This window comes from Dromaius novaehollandiae, chromosome Z (genome assembly GCF_036370855.1).
Source record: "Dromaius novaehollandiae isolate bDroNov1 chromosome Z, bDroNov1.hap1, whole genome shotgun sequence".
In the NCBI taxonomy this organism is placed as follows: domain Eukaryota; kingdom Metazoa; phylum Chordata; class Aves; order Casuariiformes; family Dromaiidae; genus Dromaius; species Dromaius novaehollandiae.
The window spans coordinates 9,938,081-9,960,212 of NC_088132.1; the positions used below are offsets into that span (position 1 = coordinate 9,938,081).

At 39.1% G+C, this 22,132-nt stretch overlaps 1 protein-coding gene across 1 annotated transcript in view; it reads right to left on the reverse strand.

Annotated features, from left to right (window-relative positions):
• Positions 1–22,132, reverse strand: part of PIGG (phosphatidylinositol glycan anchor biosynthesis class G (EMM blood group)) — a 104,855-nt gene that overhangs the window by 73,667 nt on the left and 9,056 nt on the right. The window contains exons 6-8 of the mRNA XM_026098697.2: positions 20,796–21,008; positions 11,926–12,143; positions 8,552–8,833 (exon numbers count right to left, since the gene is read on the reverse strand). Coding sequence (XP_025954482.2) covers positions 8,552–8,833; positions 11,926–12,143; positions 20,796–21,008 — 713 coding nt within the window. The remainder of the gene's footprint in view (positions 1–8,551; positions 8,834–11,925; positions 12,144–20,795; positions 21,009–22,132) is intronic.

The window sequence follows — 22,132 nt, forward strand, 5'->3', positions numbered from 1 at the left end:
AGCAATTAGCGTGAAGCTTTGCACGAAAAGTTAACATTTTTGAAGATCTGCCGGAATTCATAAAGGGCTGCAGAACTATTTAAAGCTTGTAGTGTCATCAAAAGAAGGGACGGGTGCTGTTAGAAACATAGTAATCAGAACCTATAAATAACAGTCAGGAAGCAGATGCTAACACTGCCTGCAGCATCATGGTCTTCAGAAAATTCATGAACGTGGTAATCAGCTTCTATATTCAGTCACAGTGAAAAAGCAGCCATACAAATGAGAAGCACTTCAGAGAAAACTCTCTAAAGATGTGAACGGAAACAATTAAAAAAAAAAAAAAAAAAAAAAAAAAAGCTCTGAAGCCATTAGCAGGAGAGTTTATCTTAATAACATTTTTAAATACCTGCATTTTTATATATAGCATAATTTTAGCTTTTTTAACTGACAAGACCCCAATTCAGGATCTACTTCTGACATCAGAAGTGCGGGACTTCAGAGCTCCTTCAGATACGGAGTATCTATGCAGATTCACATTGTACAGATGCACAAGTCATGGACGCTTAGATCCAGGGACATTGCAGGATAATACTCATAAATCACATAGAACACCCTTCAAGATCAAAATGGAACATATACAGACATTCAGTTTCTCCCCCAAAGCCTAGGGATACTATTGGAAAAGAGGAAGGAAGATGGGACATGAGAGAGTGTGAATTATACTGCTTGTACTCCAGTTACCCATACATAATCTCTCATCCCCACTGCAGGCATCTCCAAACTATTTCCTGTTCCCTTTCACATTCTCCAAGGTCTACCTTTGTATAAACAGTAACCTGAAAGCAATCATCATTTCCATATAGTTCTGCAACAGCCTTGGGGCTGGTAAAAATGTCAATCAAGCCCAGGGCGCTGCTTTCACGCATGTGAGGAATGGAGGCACTTAGTGACTAAACCTGAAACATATTTCAAGATTGCTCTGGAACCTGAACAAGGACAGCATAGCTTATTTCAGTGATGAGATATACATCCTGCAATCCAGTAATCCGTGGGATATGATGAAGCTCAGATGACGAAAATGAATTCCTGCAGGTTTGGATACAACTTCGTATGTGCCTCAGCCAGAATTATTATTGCCTACACTTCACAAGACATACTTCAGCTTCCCACGTTTTCAGAAATGCATCAGGTAGGAATATGAACACAGACAGCCCTGGAATAGAGCATCTGGTACTTCTTATTTATATCTTCCCAAGCCTCAGGGGAAAAAAAAAATCCTGAAGACATTGCTGAAAACCTCCTCATTCATGGATCATCAACTTGAAGCAGCTGAGATCATCTGCTAGTATGTCCTGAGCTGCCAGCTAAGTAAAACTCCAGAAGATGATCAGCATGCACCCATTCCAGAGACTGCCCTAACTTTCCGGTCCAAACAGAAAGCACCTGATAACTGTTCCACTACAGCAAAATGCAGATATTTTCAAACATGACAGAAAATAAGCATCTTCACATTCAAGAAACACGAACCAATCTCTCTTAAAGATGACAGAGTTGTTGCCAATGACATGAAATTTCATTTGTGAATAAAGGTTTTTTTCCCTTCTTAATCTCCAGGGAGGTATCAATAACTGGTTCCAAAGTGGAAAGGCAAACAAACTGCTGCTGAAACTTTCTTCTTCAAGCAACAGAGGACAGGGTTTACAGCCCTAACGTCAACGAGCAAGAAAGCTGCCGTGCTGTAGTCATAAGTACAATGTGGGGTGCTGGAGGCAAAGATATGAAACTGGATACAATATCCTGGTTATCATTTCTAATCAACCAGTTTGTCTATTTTCATTCAGTTTGTCCACAAAGGCAGATGTATGGTGAATGCAGGGGTGAGGGAGGAAGACAGCTGAAATAGGAGGGGCAGATAAACACTTTCTCACACACACTCTTGTCCGCGTTCCCTGGGCATAACAGACCAGGTGGAAACATAAGGGATGGCCAACAGTTTAGTTATGGGAGTCACATTTCCACCGCAATGTTCCTCAGAATGATTAACTGCAAATGTGGAAGAGCACAGATAATACTGGTGCCTCTCTTTCTGTACTCCCTGAGGGAATTATTTGCCTCCATCAGGGAGCTAGCAATGAATTCCCATCACAAGGAAAGGCTTTCTACTAACTCAAGTTTTGAAACCAGGAGACATTTTGCAATTGCTGCTGTGATCATTGACAGCGCAGCCGTATTAGCAATATACAAGCCACCTGCAGGAAGTTATTCACACCGGCAGCTGTCTCTCACCAACAAGGATGAAAATTGCCAGGAACAGATGGGAATGAAACCTTAGGAGCCAGGCCAAATTAAAAAGGCAGAGCTCGTACCTGTCAAACAACATTTGGAAACTTCCTATTCTAAATTTAGTAATAGCCGATAGCATCTTCCTAGATTTCAGTCTGTGTTCTAGTAGGATATGATTCTACCTGGGCCACATAGTGTCAAAGAAGCTAAAATATACGCAATGGCATGGCAGAACAACCCAATACGATTTCCACTGAAGTGATACCACTGACCACCAGACCTTCAAGGTCTGGCTCAACAAATTTATGACTTTGTGAACCATTTTGAACTGAAATTTGAGAAAACTAGACAACTGCAATGCAGCAAATGCATACTCTCATACAACACACAAGCATCAAATGTGAATGCACGTTATATTCGGACACCGTACATAACAAACCAAAAACCCCTACAGAGAAAAGCTATTTGGGCATCTGGAACACAGGATGAACGTTTCTTCTTGTCTTAGATCATGAGCGGAGAGAGCTACCTCAAAACAGAGCCCAGAAAGAGAAGCTAAAAAAAAACGCAAAGGAAGGTAAGGCACTGCAGGGTAAGGCACTGACAGAAAAGCCAATTAATGCTGGGGCAGGCAGAAAACGCAGAAGCTTGAATCTTTGCTCCAAATTCTGTGAAGTACAACCACAGTCTGTGAAACCTCAAGAAGTTTGAATCAAATATGCCTCAAAGGAGGGCTGAAGGAGCTCCCTAAGCTTACTGAGTAAAAGAAGATACCAGAAGGGAATGGGGTTATGTTATACCATATGAAGGACAAATTAAACACTGAGAGAAGAAAAAAAAAGGAAGATTGCAACAGACTGCCCAGAGGCAGAAACCTCAAAAAGAAGCGGTCAAAACTATAAAAGAAATAACATGGTGCTGCAGTCCCTGAGGTCAGCTTAGCAGAAGGAAGGCATATTAAGCAAATTAATGCATTTCAAAAGCAAAGAAAAAAATGCACAGTAGAAGACAGACCAAAATACAGCAAAACAACAGAATGAAAAAAGGAACAGGAGCTGCCCTAGGAAAGAGTTAAAAGGCTTTCCCAGAGGACATGCTATGTAACCAACCAAAAAACTTAAAACCAAACTTTGGCAGAGGCTGGTTTAAAGGAGAGAGCTTTCCATAGCATTTCCAGCCCGCATGTCATATGCTGAATATGAAGAAGGGTATGTACACAAATATCAGAAAATACAGCAGATCACCTTATGTTCTACAGCATACACACACACAGAGCACAAACCTGTAGGAAGCCTATCCTTTTAATACACAGAAGAAGACACTTTGCTCCTACTTCAAGCTCTGATTTTAGACATACAAATAGTCAACTACTCTAAGTAATCCAAATAAGAGCATTCATCTAAAACCCAGACATAATATAGTTATTTATTGGACCAACTGAAAACACTAGTAATGTAAATACACACAATCTACACCTGTGTTCTCCACCTTCCTCACAAATTTTCAAGCAGTTTCTGGGTAAATACAAGGCTTACAACATGTGCTGTAACCAAACTTTTGGATGCTACTTAACTTCTTAAAATTTATTTTTATGAGTTCTTCCTGAAATCCTGACTTCCTTCATAGGAGGTTTTAATTCTTTTTTTTTCTTCTAGTGAGTAATCACTATAACGTAAGTGTGTTTGTTGAGGTATATATGTATTTTTTAACAGAACTAAATCAGCAGAATACCTCTGATTTGCAGTGGTATGCAAGAACTGGAAGATGGCTGCAAACGAGAAAGAAGTTTTTTTCCTGATATTATGATACTAACCTCAGCTCACTGCACCAGCACAGTTTTTGCTGTCTCATAAAAGCCCCATCTGTGGTAACAGGCCCTCACCTAATTGGAATCCAGACATACTCTAATGATTCTTCAAAATAAAAGAAGCTTTGAAGTTTTGAGAAAGAAGTCATACGACACTCTGCATCATTTACCATTCACCCAATTACCTTTCCAGCAGATGCTAAACCAGCATTTCCTAATTCCATGATAAAAGTTCACTTTTAAGGCACACACACAAGGACCAACAAAACTCCTGACAGTTTAACTCAGTTCTCTGACCTATCTGGATTTATATAGAAGTTAAACAGTATTATTGCCTAAGTTCTCCACAAGTCACGTCTTCAGGTATTTTCAAGAAACCATTCCTTAAAGATGTTCTATCAGTCTTAAAATTCTAAGCAGCAGAAGTTTTCTGCAGTTCTGAAGGTAGAAGAACCTCTGCTACAAATGCCCTGCTCTACACTGGACTAGATGGTTGGAGGACGAGGGAAGAGATGGGTTTTATCTTGACCTAGAATAGCTCAGTAAAGGCAGACATTTTAGAAAACAGTGTGTTCCCTAAATGCCCATAGGCATAATCAGCCTACTAACTCATGATGTCTTTAAATTAGAGTCGTAATCTATTTTGACAATCACTGCATACATGCAGTTTGTCCTTACACTTTTTCACCTAAGTTAAGAAGCTGGCTGAATCTTCTACATTGTTCTGTTTTGCTTCTGGAACAGCAGAGGGGCCTTTTGGCATATGATATTTTCTTTAATCTCAACGTCTCCTCCCCACACAGGATTCCGTACCAAAAATATAATACAAGTCAGTTCAAATAAGAGCAATAGCATCTTCAGAGTAGCTTTAGGGAGAAAGGATAATTTTATCCTTGGGGAAGACATGTAGTCTGATAGTAACGCTTTGAGTTTGTACCACTTATCCCTGGAAAGGGCCAGCTTTCTTGCCTCAATCACTTCAGCTAAGAACAAGGGAGATTCAACAAAATATGGCTATAAGTTAAAGGAACCCCAACATCCACATCCAATGGAAGCACCGCTGTACATATCAGCAAGCAGTGTTGCTAGAAGAGTAACCCTTATCAAAACACAATGTGCTACAAGAGAAGCTAGATAAATGGTAATGTTGCTCATTACTAAGATAATCACAAAGGAAGCCTAAAGCACTGGCATTCTTTCCTGATGGTGGAACAGAATACCTCACCCACTTGGTAAGGTCCCTAAGTTTTTGAAGGGGGTATACACTGCATGTGGCAATGCAACTTCAAGTTGCTAAAAGGCAAAACATCTGCAAGAAAGAGCAATGAGATCACCTTTGAGAACTGTAGTTAAAAAGAATATTTAATAGTTTGAGGATTACTTTTAAATCTTTTATGATTCCATAAGAATATCAGACAGTGGCACTATCACTTCAAAAATGGTACCCAAAACTTCTGGAGTTGAGTTTTGCCACATTTGGAGCAAGCAGATACAAATGGAAAAAGTTCGAAATAGCAAATTAATTTAATTTTACAGCCATCTAAGACTAGACTGAAGTAGTTAGAATAAAATGAAGACAGCAAATACTGCCCCCTCTCAAACTCCAGAAGGGGAAGGAGAAAAGACAAATAAAACCAGTTTTTGTAAAGATGGCAAAGAAAGGAAAGAACAAGTTATAATATGCTACTTCTAATATAGAAAGGAACAGAGCTGTCCTTAACTGCCCCAAATGAAGCAAATTCCCTATTCGAAAAGAAACATAAAATACCTTGCAATTGTAGCTTTTAAGAAGTCTCATTTAGGTCCCTAAAGGCAAATCTGGAAATGCAACAATAACAGTAGCAGAAGGAAAAGCCACTAGCAATTCAAGGATCTCATGTGCTGACAGGTAGAAATCTCAGCTAAGAGATCCACTGATACCCAGTTCCACCTACGCCTCCTTCAGTTAAAAAAACTGTTGAGCTTTTCAGAAACATATAGTTAAACTAATTAAACTGAATTATTGAAATAAAGCATAGCAGGAATAAATGCAACACACAGAACATACTGAAAGGTGGCAAGCACTGAGGCAAGCAGATGCATAAAAGTAGATGAGACAGCTAAGAAAGTTGAGGCACTTCAGTGTTTATGGGCCTATCTGAATAAACATCAAACAAAGATGATTATCCTCATTCATTTCTTCCTTTTACAGAAGAAAAAACATCGCCCAAAAAGTAAAACTTCCCAAATTAAAGGGTTTTGCACTTGCCCTCAGTAAGGTCCCCTCTTCCAAGCTTACAAATGTCAGCATAGCACTGCTTAAGAATTTTCAGTATTTCCGGTTTTAATAGCTAAAATTTGAAGGAATTTTAACACCCATGAGATATGCCAGACTAATTCTCTCAACTGACTTCTCAGATAGGTATAATACAGTCAGAAGTACAATATGCATTATCTGAAGGCTAACTGTCCTTCATCTTTAATGAGACTAAAAATAAGTGCCAAATTATGCCCAGTGTAACTACAGTAGCAGTTGTCTTAGACAGTTAACTCATCTCAGATTGGGCAACCAAAAGCTATTTAACAGAGACTTCTCATCACAAACAGACTGAGTTACTTTGAGACTATGGTATTAGAGGCGAAAGCTATAGTCTATTGCTATTGTCCTCAACTTCATCTAAGTGGAAGGTCTGTAAGTTTTATGCAGGCCATTTTTAGGTTCCTAATGTTAAATCAGAAAAAACAGTAGCCAATAAAGTGAGAAATGAGCTTGTCTTCCATAGTTGTGTTTAACATTGCACAGCAAGTAAATGTTAAGTTTCTACAGAATATATGGTATCATTAACTATTATTTTAAAACCACATTCTTTTATTTTTTTACTAAGAATAATTTCTATCTCAATTACAGTAAAATACCGAAAGCTATATAAAACCTAAGTAAAATAGTTCAGAAGTGATGGAGGTGAACTGAGGCCACTGAAAGACCAACACACCTTTAAGGACTTGGAGTAGTAACAAACTGTACAACTGGACATCTCATTCAGCCTGGACATCTCATTCAGCCGATCTCTCTATTTACATCACTTATTTTTACTTTCTCCTCCCATCTGCCTTAAAAAATCCACAAATATAATCAGGTTTGGTAGCAAAACTTTAATACTAGCTTGAAATAAAAGTTTTCACTACCAAAAGCAAACCACGTAATTCACTCTGACAAAGATGGTTTTGTTAGCCTTTATACCTAAGACAAAACTACTTTCCCTAATATCATTAGGCAGAAGGGACAGTTGCCTTGTTACTCTATTTTAGTCTGTGTAAAGGGCTAATAGACACACCTAAATTCTATGTTGCCAATGAAGATAAGGATTTACATTATACGGTTAAGCTCAGGAATGATAAAATACAGTTGCATAGAGTCCAAATAGTAAGCTCCAGTCAGGAGTAGTGAGTTTTTTCAATTAAATTAAATAGGCTGTTATTAAATGGTTCTGCGAGTCTGTAATTTGGCTTTTTAGCTTGAAGAAATATGTCATCATATCATTAACGCAATGTGCTTGCCACATATTGTTACACACTAAGAAAAATGTATTAAAGCCTCAAATCAGACTATTCAGACTAACCCAGACTGACTAAGGACAATACTGTTCAGTTCTGCACCCAGTAGGCAGAGTAACAGCATTAAAGTTCTTGAATGTCACAGACCTTTAAAAAATATGACCAAGGAGCATCAGAAAGAACAGCTAGAAGTTGATTACATGGTGTGAATGACAGTTCTTGACATATTAAGTTTCACATTGAAAGAAGAATAAGACATTACAAATTTTATTTCCTTGGAATTACCTGAATTCTGCTCAATAAAACAATACAACAATAATAGTCATGAAGTACTTTAAGAAGAAAACTATCCATACAACTGAAAACATTTCTGGGCATTCCAAAGACTCTAATAAACTCAGTTTCTTAACTGTTTTTTTCTGGTAAGAAGAGACAGACTATTTTTGCTCTCTCTTTTATGGTTCAAAACAGTTTTAGAAACACCTTGAGAATTTCAACAGAAGAGTACTGCCAAAGTCTTTTCTTATTCAGAGCATTAATTGCTTTGGTATTTGGGAAAGGACAGAGCATTACCAATACATGCTGTTGTAAAATATCACACAACTTGTACTAGTTGCAATTGTGAAACTTCACTGCATAAAAACGTAAAATTAGTATACAGTATGCAGTATGATTGTTTCTGATCTACTGCAAAACTGCAAAATAAATTACACTAAATTGAAAATCTCTTAAAGTAATGTGAAAATGAGCACTCCTATGATCTTCATTATAGCAAGCAATATTATGCCATAGTGAACACATCACATTTCAACTACACTTGTTAAATGATTCAAATTACATTACAAAGTCTTTCAACACACCGAGCAAAAACTTTTACAAAACTTTCCTGGAAAGTATGCCAAAAAGAGCAAACCATTTTAAACCATACGTAACGCATGCTCTCACCTTCACTGGGAGCCTGGAACTCTCAAGGATCTTTCCAACGGCAGATAAAATTCCACACATCAGTGCAGAAATCAGCACCATCACCCCAACTGCTGTTAACCAGGACATACTGCAGAAATAGCACAAACTTTCTGCTGATGTGCATACAATGACGTGAACCGCACAGAGCATCAGGCACATCAAGTAAAACAGCAGAGAGAACAGTGGAGGGGAGAGGGGCACTTCAAATTCTGCCCGGCTGCTCAGAGCTTTTGGAGTGCTGAGCAAAAGCAGGAATAGAACCTAGAAAAAAAACAGAGAAACAATACTTAAAGACTTGAGATCAGCTAAGGCATATAGTAAAAATTCACACAGACACAAAAAGAAAAATACTGTTGTCTTCCATGTCACGCTACTAGTACACATATATCATATAAGGAAAAAAAAAAAACGGTGAAGAACTATGCTGGACATTTTGATCCCAGTGAGGTATTACCATACAAACGGAGAACTAAAGATTTAGTTTTCATTTATTAGTTTAAGGGCTCAGACACACAAGTTACCAGGGTTTAACGAATTACCATGTGCCTCCTGACCCACTGTAATGAATCACACGCACAATCTTCATTTCCTGCACAGGTAAGAATGCTAACTCTCGATATCACAACAGCTCCTAAGCAAACAAATTTAACCCATTATTAGCAACAGGCCAAAACTTACACACATGCTCTACCAATGGCTGTTTCTGTCACAAGTTACACATACACAGAGCTCTCACTGAATTAAATGGCTTCAAAGGCCAGGGAAAGTCCTCATGCTATCACACATGCACATGTCATTTTTGGAGCTTATGAATTCTTCATATTATTTCTTGTCCTCCTCCTCCTCTTAAATTGCTTTATTGGTTTTACTTCTTCAGAGCTAACGCTTTCCTCTAACCCCCACACAGATCAGGCAGAATTCCAAGTTTCCTCTCACATAACTGTAGCAGTAAAGATGAATACCTAAGATGAATAATTTCTGTTACCCATGCACAAACCTTTACAAACAAAGAGATAATTCAGCCACATTCCAAGTTTTTTTGCAAGGTGTACAAATCAAGCTAGGACTAAACCAAGCTCGATCTGCTCAGCAGGGCAAGATTAAAAGAGATCATAGCCATTAACAGGACCAGGTGTAAATGTTTCTTCCTGAGTTTATCAAAATAATGTTAATGTCTCCCTGAATTAGCCAGACCAGCATGGGGGAAGTGTGTATGTGGCTCAGCTCAACACAAAGTATAAAACCTGAACAACTGTTGGATATAATAGCATTTGCTTCGCACTAGTAGCTAAATTTACTGAAGCCTAAGGCTGCACATAGCTGAACTTTTCCCAAATTTGTTTGAGACAGTAGGAACAAGGAGGGAACAAGGAGATAAGAAAGTGACAAAACAGCCTCAACAATGATCAGCGAGTACCGTAACTCCACCTGCAGACAACAGGGAAACCGACCAGGAGCGAAGAAGCTACTACTTGTCAAGCAATCACTTGTGCAACAAACTGGAGAAAGGACTACGAAGAACTCAACCCGTAGGGGTATAAATACCCAGGGAATCTTGCATTCAAGGTCCCTCGGAGAGGCACCCAGCTCAAGCTGTAATACTAATAAAATCATCTTACAGAGATTTATTTTGTATCTTTTGGATAAAGCGGAAACCCAGAGTCGAACCCTGCTAAGGACACTGGATTGAACAGCTTCCCTAACAACAAGTAACAAAGCAATTTTGAAGACAGCAACAGGCTTGAGCTGGCTTCAACCCACGTATTCCTTCCCAGCAACTGGGGAGGCCCGGCGTCATGATGGTGAGCATATTACAGAGACTGGTAATGGCAATCACATTGGTATTGTCATTGAACCGTATAAGTGTGTGCTTGTATTGTTATTTCAGTATGTTGCTGGATCACTCTGCTAAATCAAAAATCCTGTGTAACATCAAGTATCTTCAAAGTAAACTTTTACATTAAACACTGCACACTGTGTGTGTGTGGACTATTTAAAAGAACCTGGTCAGAGAGTACTAGACTCTGACATCTCCTCATCCAAACTTCTCATGGATAATCAGTAGCTTACACTTCTTTTTATGAACACCATCAAGTAAAATACCTGAGACTGGTTCTGCAGCAAAAGTAAGCACTGACAACTGCACTTCAAAAAAAGAAATCCCGTGAAGAGCCTGAATGCTTAGGTTCCCGGAACAAAGGAACAAGAGAGGAACACAAGCACTGCAGCTTGACCCGTGACATTGTCCATCTTCATCTGCACTCTGTAAAATGGGAACAGCACCTACCACCTCACCTCCCAGCGGCACTGTGGAACTAATCTCTGTGAAGTGCTCAGCACGGTGATAAACCCCACTGAGGACTCTGCCAGAAAGCCATTTCAAAGGTACTCTCTATACAAAGAAAAATGAATGCTAGACAATGCACAGAGCCCTACAATGACTGAGGAGACTCAAACACTAAACAGCTGCTCATCTACTATTATACACTGCAGGCACTGAACAGAAGCAAAGCTACAGCTATTACACAGTCTTGTGAAATACTGCATGCAGGAAAGAATTAAAGTAGGCTTGCAATGGGTATTTTCATCCTTACACAACACTTATTCTCATCACACCGATGTCCTCTAAAAAGTGCAAGCTTCTGTACATACAAGTTCAGTGTCCAGACAATGAATCTCTGCAGCGTGATTCTCAAAGCAGTGCCCCAGAGGGTATTTTCCACATTTGAGAATTGTCCAAAATAAGAATTGCAGAGAACTCCTCAAAATTCCAGAGATGGAATAGGTTATTTTTACGAACTAAAACAGTCGATACTGCCTATCATCAATTTCTATACAAGAAATGAAGTGGAAACCAAGAACCTTACAGAAAATAGTTGTTTCAAGGTTTCAGGTCTACCAGTACGAAGAAGAATTCTCCAAGTCTGAAAACTGGCCATACAGTCTTGCTTGTTCTGACCAACTATGCTGAACACAAACCTAGATAATCAGGAACAGGTAGGAACTTACTTGCCTGACTTTTTTTTTTTTTAAATGAAGTTAAGCTTCCTTAAAAAATACAAGGCTAATGGTATGGGAGTAATTTAAATTGTAACATATCTGCATATTTACTATAAATAGTTCCACCAAAATGCAAGCAGCTTATATCAAAAGCTCCCTTGAATTACTTTACAAGCTAAGTTATACATTAAAAAGAACATTATCCTCTTTCAAGCAGAAAGTCATCCAACCCTGAAAGAGTTCATACTCAGCAATCCTCCAGACTGGTAAGAGTATACACTAAGTACTCAAAAATGAGAAAACTTCATGTTTGTGCTCTTTTTTTTTTTCCACAGAAAGATGTATTTTCATACCTCCAGAATGATCACGGTCCCCACCATCATCGAATACATATCATATTGTGCCACTTGTTTGCTTAGCGAAGAACTCAGAGTCTTCAGGGCCTCCAAATATTGCTTCAGGACCTTTTTGCCAAGATTTAAGAGTATTTCCGAATTATTTCCGTCTAAGTACAGTTTGATCCAATTACCATGGGACTTTTCTGCTATCTTAAAATGCTCATATCCAGGATCTAGTAAGGGCAAGAAAAAACAAACAAAAAGAACAAGTAGGAGGATTCATGAACAAAGGAGGATAATTAGAGATTTGATTATACTTCTGCATTTGCTTGTATGATACAAAAAAGCTTGCTATGGAGGTTGAAACCTTTTCATACCTAGAAAAGTACAATATCTTCATGTAGTAAGACCATAATGAGCCAGTCACTCAGAATAAAAGCAATTAATTCCTAACCAGATAAAAAGTGAAAGCCTCTAGAAAACGATAACCATATTAAAGTATGTTTACTTTTACAAAAGATTTCCAAGCTGAACTTATTCAAATCCTTTAAATCCTGACAAAATTTATGCTTTCCACTGGAGATGCTCATTATCCAGGCCATCTTGTGCAAGCCAAGTGGGAAATCATCAAACAGCTGATCTCTGGAGAAAACATCAAAGGATATAAACTCGCCATAATAGGAACCCTAACCACTTTTGCTGCAAAGCTAATGAGAATTAGCTGGTAACACGAAGTGAAATACACAAGATGCCAGATATAGAGGCACTAATGGTTAACAGCTGAAATGCAGAGTTTGGCTTCAGGCATTTGGACTATGCAGGCAGGGACAATCAACTGCAATAAAACTCGGTAAGCGTACTATTGCATGAAAATTGCCCATAGGCTAACTTGGTTAAAAAAAAAAAAAAGAGAGAGAAAGAAAGAAAAAAATGATGCTGCCATCAACCTATAGGAGCAAGCCTGTGGCAGAATGTGATTTTATGGTGGCCTAGCCACATCTAAAAGAAGTCTAACCTAAAGGAAAAAAAGAAAAACACTCGGAAAAGAACAAGCTCCAGGTCAATCATGTATCTGTTGCCCATGTCTAGGAAATATTTCCATGTGAAAATGTAGATTTGATTAAGTTTCCTGTTTAAACAAATGTGGAAAGTGAACTGCTCCTGAACACTAACACCAACTACTGGGTTCCACTTAAGTCCCTAAATCCATATTAGCTTCCCTATGGCCAGCTTCATAACGGAACAGTGAGTTTACCACTCCTTCATTTATATCAGAGTCTGACAGGATTGTTTGGGCATTTTGTAAGTTAGAGGGTTTGCTTTTCAGTGAGTAAATATTCACTGTCTTATCTCACGTAAATATGCTTCATCCTAGACACACAGCACAGAATTTTAGCAAAAATCATGGCCTAGAAAATAACAACCTCTGGCAAATCATTTAAATTGTGCCTCATCTCTTTATGAGGAAAACAGATAATCATCTTTCCTCTGTCTTGAGCCAGGAGTTTTCCAGGCTGTTTGCAATGAATAGTGTACTGTTCACTGGAGAAACAACCCAGGTATTTTTAACTTTATTACAAGTTCTTCAGGTGAATGAAGTATTCCCGTTCACAATGCTTGTACAGTTATGAAAGAAATATTTTTCTGCATCGTAAATTTCTTACCCTTACAAGACTCCTAGTGATGTACTACAGGCTGAAATCAATACAAGAATTTTAGAAAGGAATGTTTAAATAAGAATGTCAGTTTTTCTCCTCCCAAATTTACAACATATTCCAAAACATGCTGATCCTACTGTATAGGAGGCATACAGATCTCTGTTGGAAGGTACAACTCAACTAGCAGCAAACACATATATATCAAGATAGCTGCCAGTGTGCATTAGAGGCTTTCACTTCCCTATTATAGCTCTTTGAACAATTAATTCCCTAGAAAGTTCCTTCTCTAGCATATCAGAAATCAAGTCAAATATTCATACTTTTGAGGAAATCCAGAAAGGATAATTGAGCTTTAATCAAACTCCAAGATCATGCATGACTATTTTATGACACAGAACATCGAAACTTGATTTCAAGTTAAATCTTGAAATCTAAACAAATTCCTTCCTCATTTTCTGCTCCTGTTTACACCTTTCACTCAGTCTCCTTTTTCATTTCCTTAAGAATTTTTATTTCATTCTTGCCTGTCTTTTTCCATCCACTGCCCACTAAAACCATCTTGTCCATGGTGTGAAAGATGACCATGGTAATCAAACACACATTTACTTCTTTGAGGAAGAAAACAGGAACAATTTAAAGATCTCACAGACAGGAATGAGGGAAAGGGATTACCAAATTACCTTTGGGAGCTCCAGTGCTACCTGTTCAATGGCACATTCATAAGCAGTCAGTGCAAAACAAGAAGGGTCACAGACTCTAGGTTATTGAAGAGGCCCTTTGGGGCATGTTTGCCCAGCATTCCTACACAGCATACTCACAAAAGAAGTTAGACTTGAGGCCAAATCTAAAGTGAGCCTGCCCAGCTACAGGAGGTTTCCCAAGCACAGCGAATGGTTTATTTGCATTAAATTACATTAGCATTTTCTGCTTCAGCATCCTTCCCATGCTATAAAAAGGTAAATGGCTATGCTTTTAGCATCTGGTCAATAACAAGTTCACTTAGTTCCAGTCACAACCAGCAGTCGTTTAAAAACTGGATAAATATGAGGAAAGAATGGATAATGTCAAAGTGGCTTCTTCAGTTTCAATATATAAATCTGTCAGAAATAAGCAAATGACTTTATTTAACACATGCATCTAATGAAGATTAGTTCCAAACTGAAAAGTGGATATTCATTTTAATAACAATATTCAACTTGCTCTCAAGTGTGGCTTTTCATTCTACTATAAAATTGCCTTTTAAAGAAACAATCCTAATTCAGCGTTTAGATAAATGTTCTTAAGTTCCGAACAGAAGGAATCATAACTATCCACCTACAGCTGCCTTCCTTACATTGAGATGAGAGGTCATTCACACCCCCCAACTGTGTGTCTAGGTAGTTCTCCCTTCAGCTTCTTCATTTTCGACAGCTGTTTTTAATTCTCCATTTCCAGACTTCTTTTTAGCTGCACGTATTCTTCTCTAACAAAAGAAAACCTAATGCCCCATATCAGTATTTATTAGTCTCTTTTCCTTGAAATAATTAAGCCGTTAGTCCAGCTTCAGGTTTCTTATTTAAACTTTTATTTACTTGAAGATGGATTTAACCTTGAAGATTCCTTTGACCCTCAACAAGTCAAAACCTGAGCTTTACAAAATGCTGTAAGAATGCATCTCATAACCTCTTTCAGTTTGAAAAGCATCCCCCTAACTTTTATATGAGCAAAGTTTAAGAAAAACGAAAGTTCCTGAGCTGCCTCCACTCTGTTCTTCACTAACATGCATACTTAACATACAACTGAAGACCAAAACATTTGTGTGCGCTGTTCCAGTCTGTTCTTAATACCAGATTGGCTGAACTGAGGCAACTCCAAAGTTTCTTCATCAAAGAGCATTTAAGGCCATTCTGCCTTCCCATCTGATGTGAGTCATTTCATTTGACATCAGACTTCGAACTTTTTGCATTAAAAAAAAAAAAAGAACATTGCACCAAAAATTAAAGTATAGATTATGCTATAACTTACAATGGGTGAATCTTTTCTCCCCATGACTCAATCATCAAATTCACGGTATTAATAGCTGGTGCTCTATATCTGTGCAATCTAATTATAACACTCTTTTCAGGAATTCCATGTTTTCCCCTTCAGGAGAGCACATTCCTTTTGATCTGAAGAGTTTAAAAAGAAAAAAAAGCAGCAACTTAGGCTATCCCTGTAAGTATCTGTCACTTCAAACTGAAGTTCCAGTCATACGCATTTTTCTTAGGATTCAGTTGAGATTATATGATCTGCCAGAATTGTTAGTAGGCAAAAATCAACACTAGGAAGCTTCAGCTTTCATTCAGCAAACGTGAGTGAGGTATCTTGTTATTTTCTGTTTCTTTTTCCCTTCAAAAATAAAGGTAGCACACCTTGTCTGCAGAATTCACATTATTGGTATGCCCCAAGAATTGTCAGCAAAGGTCTGATGAGTATCCAGATGATCAACAGATAAGAAGCAAAGGCCTCTAATTCAACATGCAAGGATTATAGCCCATTGCTGACATATTGCTTACTTGACACGCAAAAAGTTTTCTCAAACAAGCATAGGAAATTTTGTCTGAGCACCTATCTCTCAGACTTAAAATCGTCCAAGAAATACATCCTATAGATATCAAGAAAAGAAAGTAATACTGGAGTCCTAACAGTATCTTTCACTGGCAGAAATACTGTTGACCTACATTTAGATTTTCAAATACCCATAAAATTGAAAAATTAGTAAACAAAAGCTCTTATTTAGATACTCTGTCTCAAAAGGAGACTTTGGAGAAAAATGTTTCCAGTTATAATGCTGGAATATGAAAGATACATCATTTGCAGAACCAGAGAATGGATACAGTTGGAATGAACTTTTGGAGATTGTCTAGTCCAACTCCTCTAGTCAGAGCAGAGTCAATTAGGGCAGGTTGCCTAGGACTGTATCAAACTGGGTTCAGAATATCTCCAAGCATAGAGACTCCACAACCTCTCCAGGCAACCTGTTCCAGTGCTCAGTCACTCTCACAGTAAAAAAAGTTTTTTCTTGAGAGACTTAAATGGAACGTCCTATATTTCAGTTTGTGTCCACTGCCTCTTGTCCTTTCATTGGGCACCACTGAGAAGAGTCTGACTCCATCATTTTTAACCTGTCCCCCTCGGGTATTTATACACACTGATAAGATACCCCCTGAGCCTTCTCTTGTCCAAGCTAAACAGTCCCAGCTCTCTCAGCTTCTTCTTGATTGAGAGATGCTCCAGCCCCTTACTCATCTTTGTGACCCTTCACTGGACTTGCTCCAGTACGTCCATATCTTTCTTGTACTGGGGAGCCCAGCACTGGACTGAACACTCCATATGTGCCCTCATCAGTGCTGAGGAGAAGCATAGGAGTGACTGCTGAAAAGAGTCCTCCTGATGCAGCCAAGGATGCTGTTGGTCTTCTTTGCCATGAGGGCACATTTCTGACTGATGATCAACCTGGTGTGCATCAGGATCCCCAGGTTCTTCTCTGAAAAAACACTTTTCAGAGAGTCAGTCCCAAGCCTGTCCTAGTGTCTGGGGTTATTCCTCCCCAGGGCAGGACTTTGCATTTTCCTTTGCTGAACTTCATGAAGTTCCTGTTCGCCTGTTTCTTCGGCTTGTCAACAGCCCTCTGAAAGGCAGCACAACCACCTGTGTATCAACCAGTCCTCCCAGTTCTGCACTGTGCACAGACTTGCTGAGGGTGCACTCTCTCTAATCATCCAGGTCATCAATGAAGATGTTAAATAGTACTGGCCCCAGTGTTAACCCCTGCCGTATACCACTAGCAACTGGCCTCCAGCTGAACCTCGTGCAGCTGATCACAACCCTTTGAGCCCAGCAGTTCAGGCAGTTTTCAGCCTACCTTACTTTCCATTTCTTTACCTTGTACTTCATCAGCTTGTCTATGAAGATGTTATGGGATACAGTCATATTAGCAATGCTTTTGACAAGACAAACCATATCCACTGTTCTCCCTTCATCCATCAAGCCAGTCATCCCACCATAGAAGGCTATCGGGGTGGTCAGGCATGTTTCCCCTTCACAAATCCATGCCTACTATACCCAATCACCTTCTTGTCCTTCATATGCTTAGAAATGGTTTGCAGCTGGATTTATTCCATCACCTTCCCAGGGACTGAGGTGAGGCTGACCAGTCTGTATTTCCTCAGATCCTCCTTCTTGCCCTTCTTGAAGATAGGAGTGACATTTGCTTCCTTCCAGTCCTCAGGAATCTCCCCTGATCACTATGACCTTTCCAATATTATCGAATGTGGCCTTGCAACGACAGTGCCCGGCTCCCTCAGGACTTATGGCTGTATCCCATCAGGTCCCACAGAATTGTGTATATTCAGTTTGTTTAAATGTTTCCTAACCTGATCCTCCTCCACTGAGGTAAGTCCTCACTGCTTTGGACTTTCCCACCAGTCTCAGGGGCCTGGAGTTCCTGAAAGCTGGTCTTACCAGTATAGATTGAGGCAGAGAAGGCATTGCGTACCTTGGACTTTTCACTGTCCTTTGTCATCAAGTCCCCTGCCTCATTCAGCAGCAGGCCCACATTTTCTCTAGTCTTCCTTTCAGCACTGATACACCTGTGCAAGCACTTCTTGCTTCCCTTTACATCCTTTGCCCATTGTCAATTCCAGATGGTCTCTAGCTTTCCTAACCCCATTCCTGCATGTTTGGACAGCATCTATATTCCTTATGGGTCACCTGTCCCTGCTTCCACTTCTTGTATACTTTCTTTTAGTTCCTCCATACTTCTTATATGCTTCCTTTTTATATCTGAGTTCAGTTAGGAGCTCCTTGTTCATCCATGCAGGCCTCCCAACACCTTTGCTTGACTTCCTGGATGTGGGGATGAACTGTTTCTGAGCTTGGCAGAAGTGATTCTAGAAAAAATTGCTCAGCTGTCCTGGAACCCTCTTCTCTCCAACACTGTACCCCAAGATATTCTCCCAAGCTGAACAGAACAAAGTCTGCTCTTCTGAAGTCTAGAATTACGATCCTGCTTTTTGCCTTGCTTCCCCCTCTCAAGATCATGAACTCCACCATCTCACAGTCACTGCATCCAAGGCTACCCCCAACCTTCACATGCCCAGTCAGTTCTTCTTTGTTTGTAAGAATCAGGCTGCGCAGAGCCACCTCTCCTCATCAGTTTATGCCCTGCTGTGTTGTCCCTCCAGCAAATATCAGGGTGATGAAAGTCTCCCATGAGGATCAGAGCCTGTGAATGAGAAGCTTCTTACATTCATCTGAAGAAGGCCTCATCTAATACTTCTTCCTGATCTGGCAGTCTGTAGCAGACACCCACAACATCAACCATGTTGGCCTGCCGCTAATCCTCACCCATAAATTCTCAGCTGGCTCACAATCCATCCCCAGACACAGCTCCATGCACTCCCGCTGCTCTCTCATATAAAGAGCAACCTTCCCTCCTTGCCTTCCCTCTTTGTCCTTCCTCAAAATGAACCTAATTATTGAACCTAATGACTTTCTTGTGAGATATTCCTTTTCCTACAGGAATCATGAAAGATATGCATACATGTGCATGTGTCTCTAAGTGTGATAGGTAAGAGGGTATTTATCCTCACTTGGAGGCCTCCCAAAGTAAAAGGCCATTCATCCATGCTTTTAAACTACATAAAACACTAGTCACTGACATAGTGGCATTTCCTTTAGTATTTCTAGTGCTTGAAGTCTCCACAGCAATGAGACTTAACACTAAGCAAACAGCAAGACATCTCTTTTTCCATGCTAATCTTAACGATCCTGACCAAAGTTTCCCATGGTACATATTAAGGCACAACTTTACACACCTAGAACACTCAAAGAACAACAGGGATTAGTAGAGCAACAACGAAAATTCAGCTCAGGACTCTCCAAAAAGCTACAATGACCTGGATCTGGTTCCATCTCATTCAGACTCTCTGTTACTGAAAGAAGTTCATCATGGATGCTTTACCCTCCAAGCCCTTACCAGAAGTGTAGGACCTCTAACAGCAGTTCACAGTAACAAGTAGCACAAAATTTCTTTGCACTTCCACCTTGAGCAATTTTGATTTCACTTCTCAGATGAAAGCCAGGAACAGCTTAAATTCAATTTCTGCACAAAAACCAGCTGAAAATTCATGATATAAAACAGAAGCTTGGAGAAGCTTCAGTCTGTTTGAGGAGCAGTTGCAGAAATACTGTCAGATGGTGCTTGATGTTGGAATTTTCAATAATACAGCCCTACCCTGAACTGCACCAACAAGAGGCATTACCTATTTGTTTCAAGTGAGGAAATCTATGTTGCAAAAAAACAGACTAGATGGCGTATGGGTCCTACTATTAACATCTCCCTACTGTAAGCAGCACTTTTTGGTTAGACTCCCAGACAGGGTTTAATTATGATTAGCAGCCATGATGTTGAAAGATAATTAATTCTTGACCTACACTGATCATCTTGCTAAAGTTAACATTGTTATTCACCTTAATTATTCATCACTGTAACACAACTTTGCATTCCCCTCCAGTTACTTGACTTCTGATGAAGTCAATCTGATGAATCACTGAAGTGGCAAGGACTTCAAGCTTCACAACCATTTAAAGACAACATCTTCTGCTGTCCATGGTAAAATATTAACCTTCACCTTCTGACTATTTCCTCCTTTTTTTTTTTTTCATATAATTATCACATTAGTTTGGGTGTTTATGTTATAGGCTGTATCATGCATCTTGAGCAAATGCTACATTTTGACAGGGCAGACCAACTTCCCTCATGTCTTTCTTTCCTTTAAACACATACAAACACACAGGTGCACACCTATGTTTATTTTAAAATGAAACTTTCCAGTTCTCTAGGTTCTCTAAGTAAATTCACATATATCAAAGAAATAAAAAGATAAGCTTATCATAAATAATTTTGCAGTGTTATCTAAACTTTTTTGAACTAGAAAATTCATTCCATTGTGCTAGGTTCTATTGTTTTGTCTACAAGCAGCAGTACTGGCCATTAGAAATCCTTTTCATGCAGTATGCCAGAGTAGATAACAGTAAAGAGTAAAATCAGTGTCATTTCTCTGAGCGCCAGTTTCAACTGAGTGGCTCATTTGCAGTGTCATGCTATCCTCTTGAACCTAAAAGCCCAAACAGTATTAAAAACAATCTCGTATTAGTAGGTAAATATCCTCTGGTATATTTAGTTTATTTTTTTAGCTGATTTACCTTTTTCATATGCAGGTGTATTCTCTTGCAGCAGTCTGCTAAGTTGGAACCCATTTAAGTGCAAAAAACGTAGTTGTTCTCTCATTGTCTTGCCTCCCACAACTGGCAATATAAGGTTCCCAACACTGTTTCTTGAAATTGGCAGACCAAGACCTACTGCCAGTGTGGTAGCTAAATCAGTCTGTTGCACAACTTTGGGTTGGGTTATAGGACCTAAAATCAAAAAAAAAAAAAATTAAATTACAGGACCATTCTAGTTCCACAGACAGAGCTAGCCACCTCATTATTTTCAAAATTTGTTTGTATGTCTTAACCAAGATATTCCAAATGACACAAAGAGAGCTCTGATCTTTTTAATCTGTTGTCCTTGGCTGTTGCAAAACTAGAATTTTTTCAATTCTCATCAAGTACCACTGTTCAATGCTCGCAATTACTGTAAGTGCAACATGAATGTTATACAAGTACAAATAGGAAAAAGAGATGGTCCAGGAGACTACCACAGTATCAAGCTGCAGCCTGCATCCTGAAAGGCAAACAGAACTACATATCAGGTAAAAGATCAAAATTCAATTTCTGGAGTTCCATTTGGTTAAACCAGTTATTTTAAACTGTTCTGTGCAGGATCTCATTAGCTTACTGCAGTAAGCAGGATAGTCCCTAGTCCCACAGACACCTACACACATGAATGATTTCACTCACCTAAGTAACATTTCATTTAAGATTGCCATGCCAAGAAAAGTTGTCATCGTTTCTTTGCGTACCTTACTAGTTACATAGCAGTGTTTTTTCAGTTATGCTTTTACTTAGTTCTCTTTATAAATCTAAGCATTTAGTGTTTGCACTTAAGAACATGAAAAAATTCTGTACACAGTATCTATTACTCTCATGGCTCCCTTTAAGAGCATTAGAAGTTCTCTCATTTCACATCTAGCTGTGATTATTTCCATACCTTAGAATGCCACCTAAAATCCCTAAATCCTTTTTGCATGAGTACCTCTACATCAGCAGCTTTCAGTTTACACCTTTAAAGGTAAGTTTTGAACTTGCCTTTAACTTTTGGTTAAAAAAAAAGCCACGCTACCGAATACATTTAGCCAATCCTGGGTGAAGCATCTCTGTAGAAGGCTACACAAATAATATTCTGATGGCATACTAAATGCAGATGTCCACAGGATTACTACTTTGAGGTCTACCAAACTGAGCACAGTACAGTTTGTTTACAGTAGGATTATAAGGAACAATCACTACAATTGTGGTTACTGAAGCAATGAGAAGGAAGCTGCTGGGTGTTACACAGACATCATTATAATTCACAAACTCGATCCTAAAGACAGCTG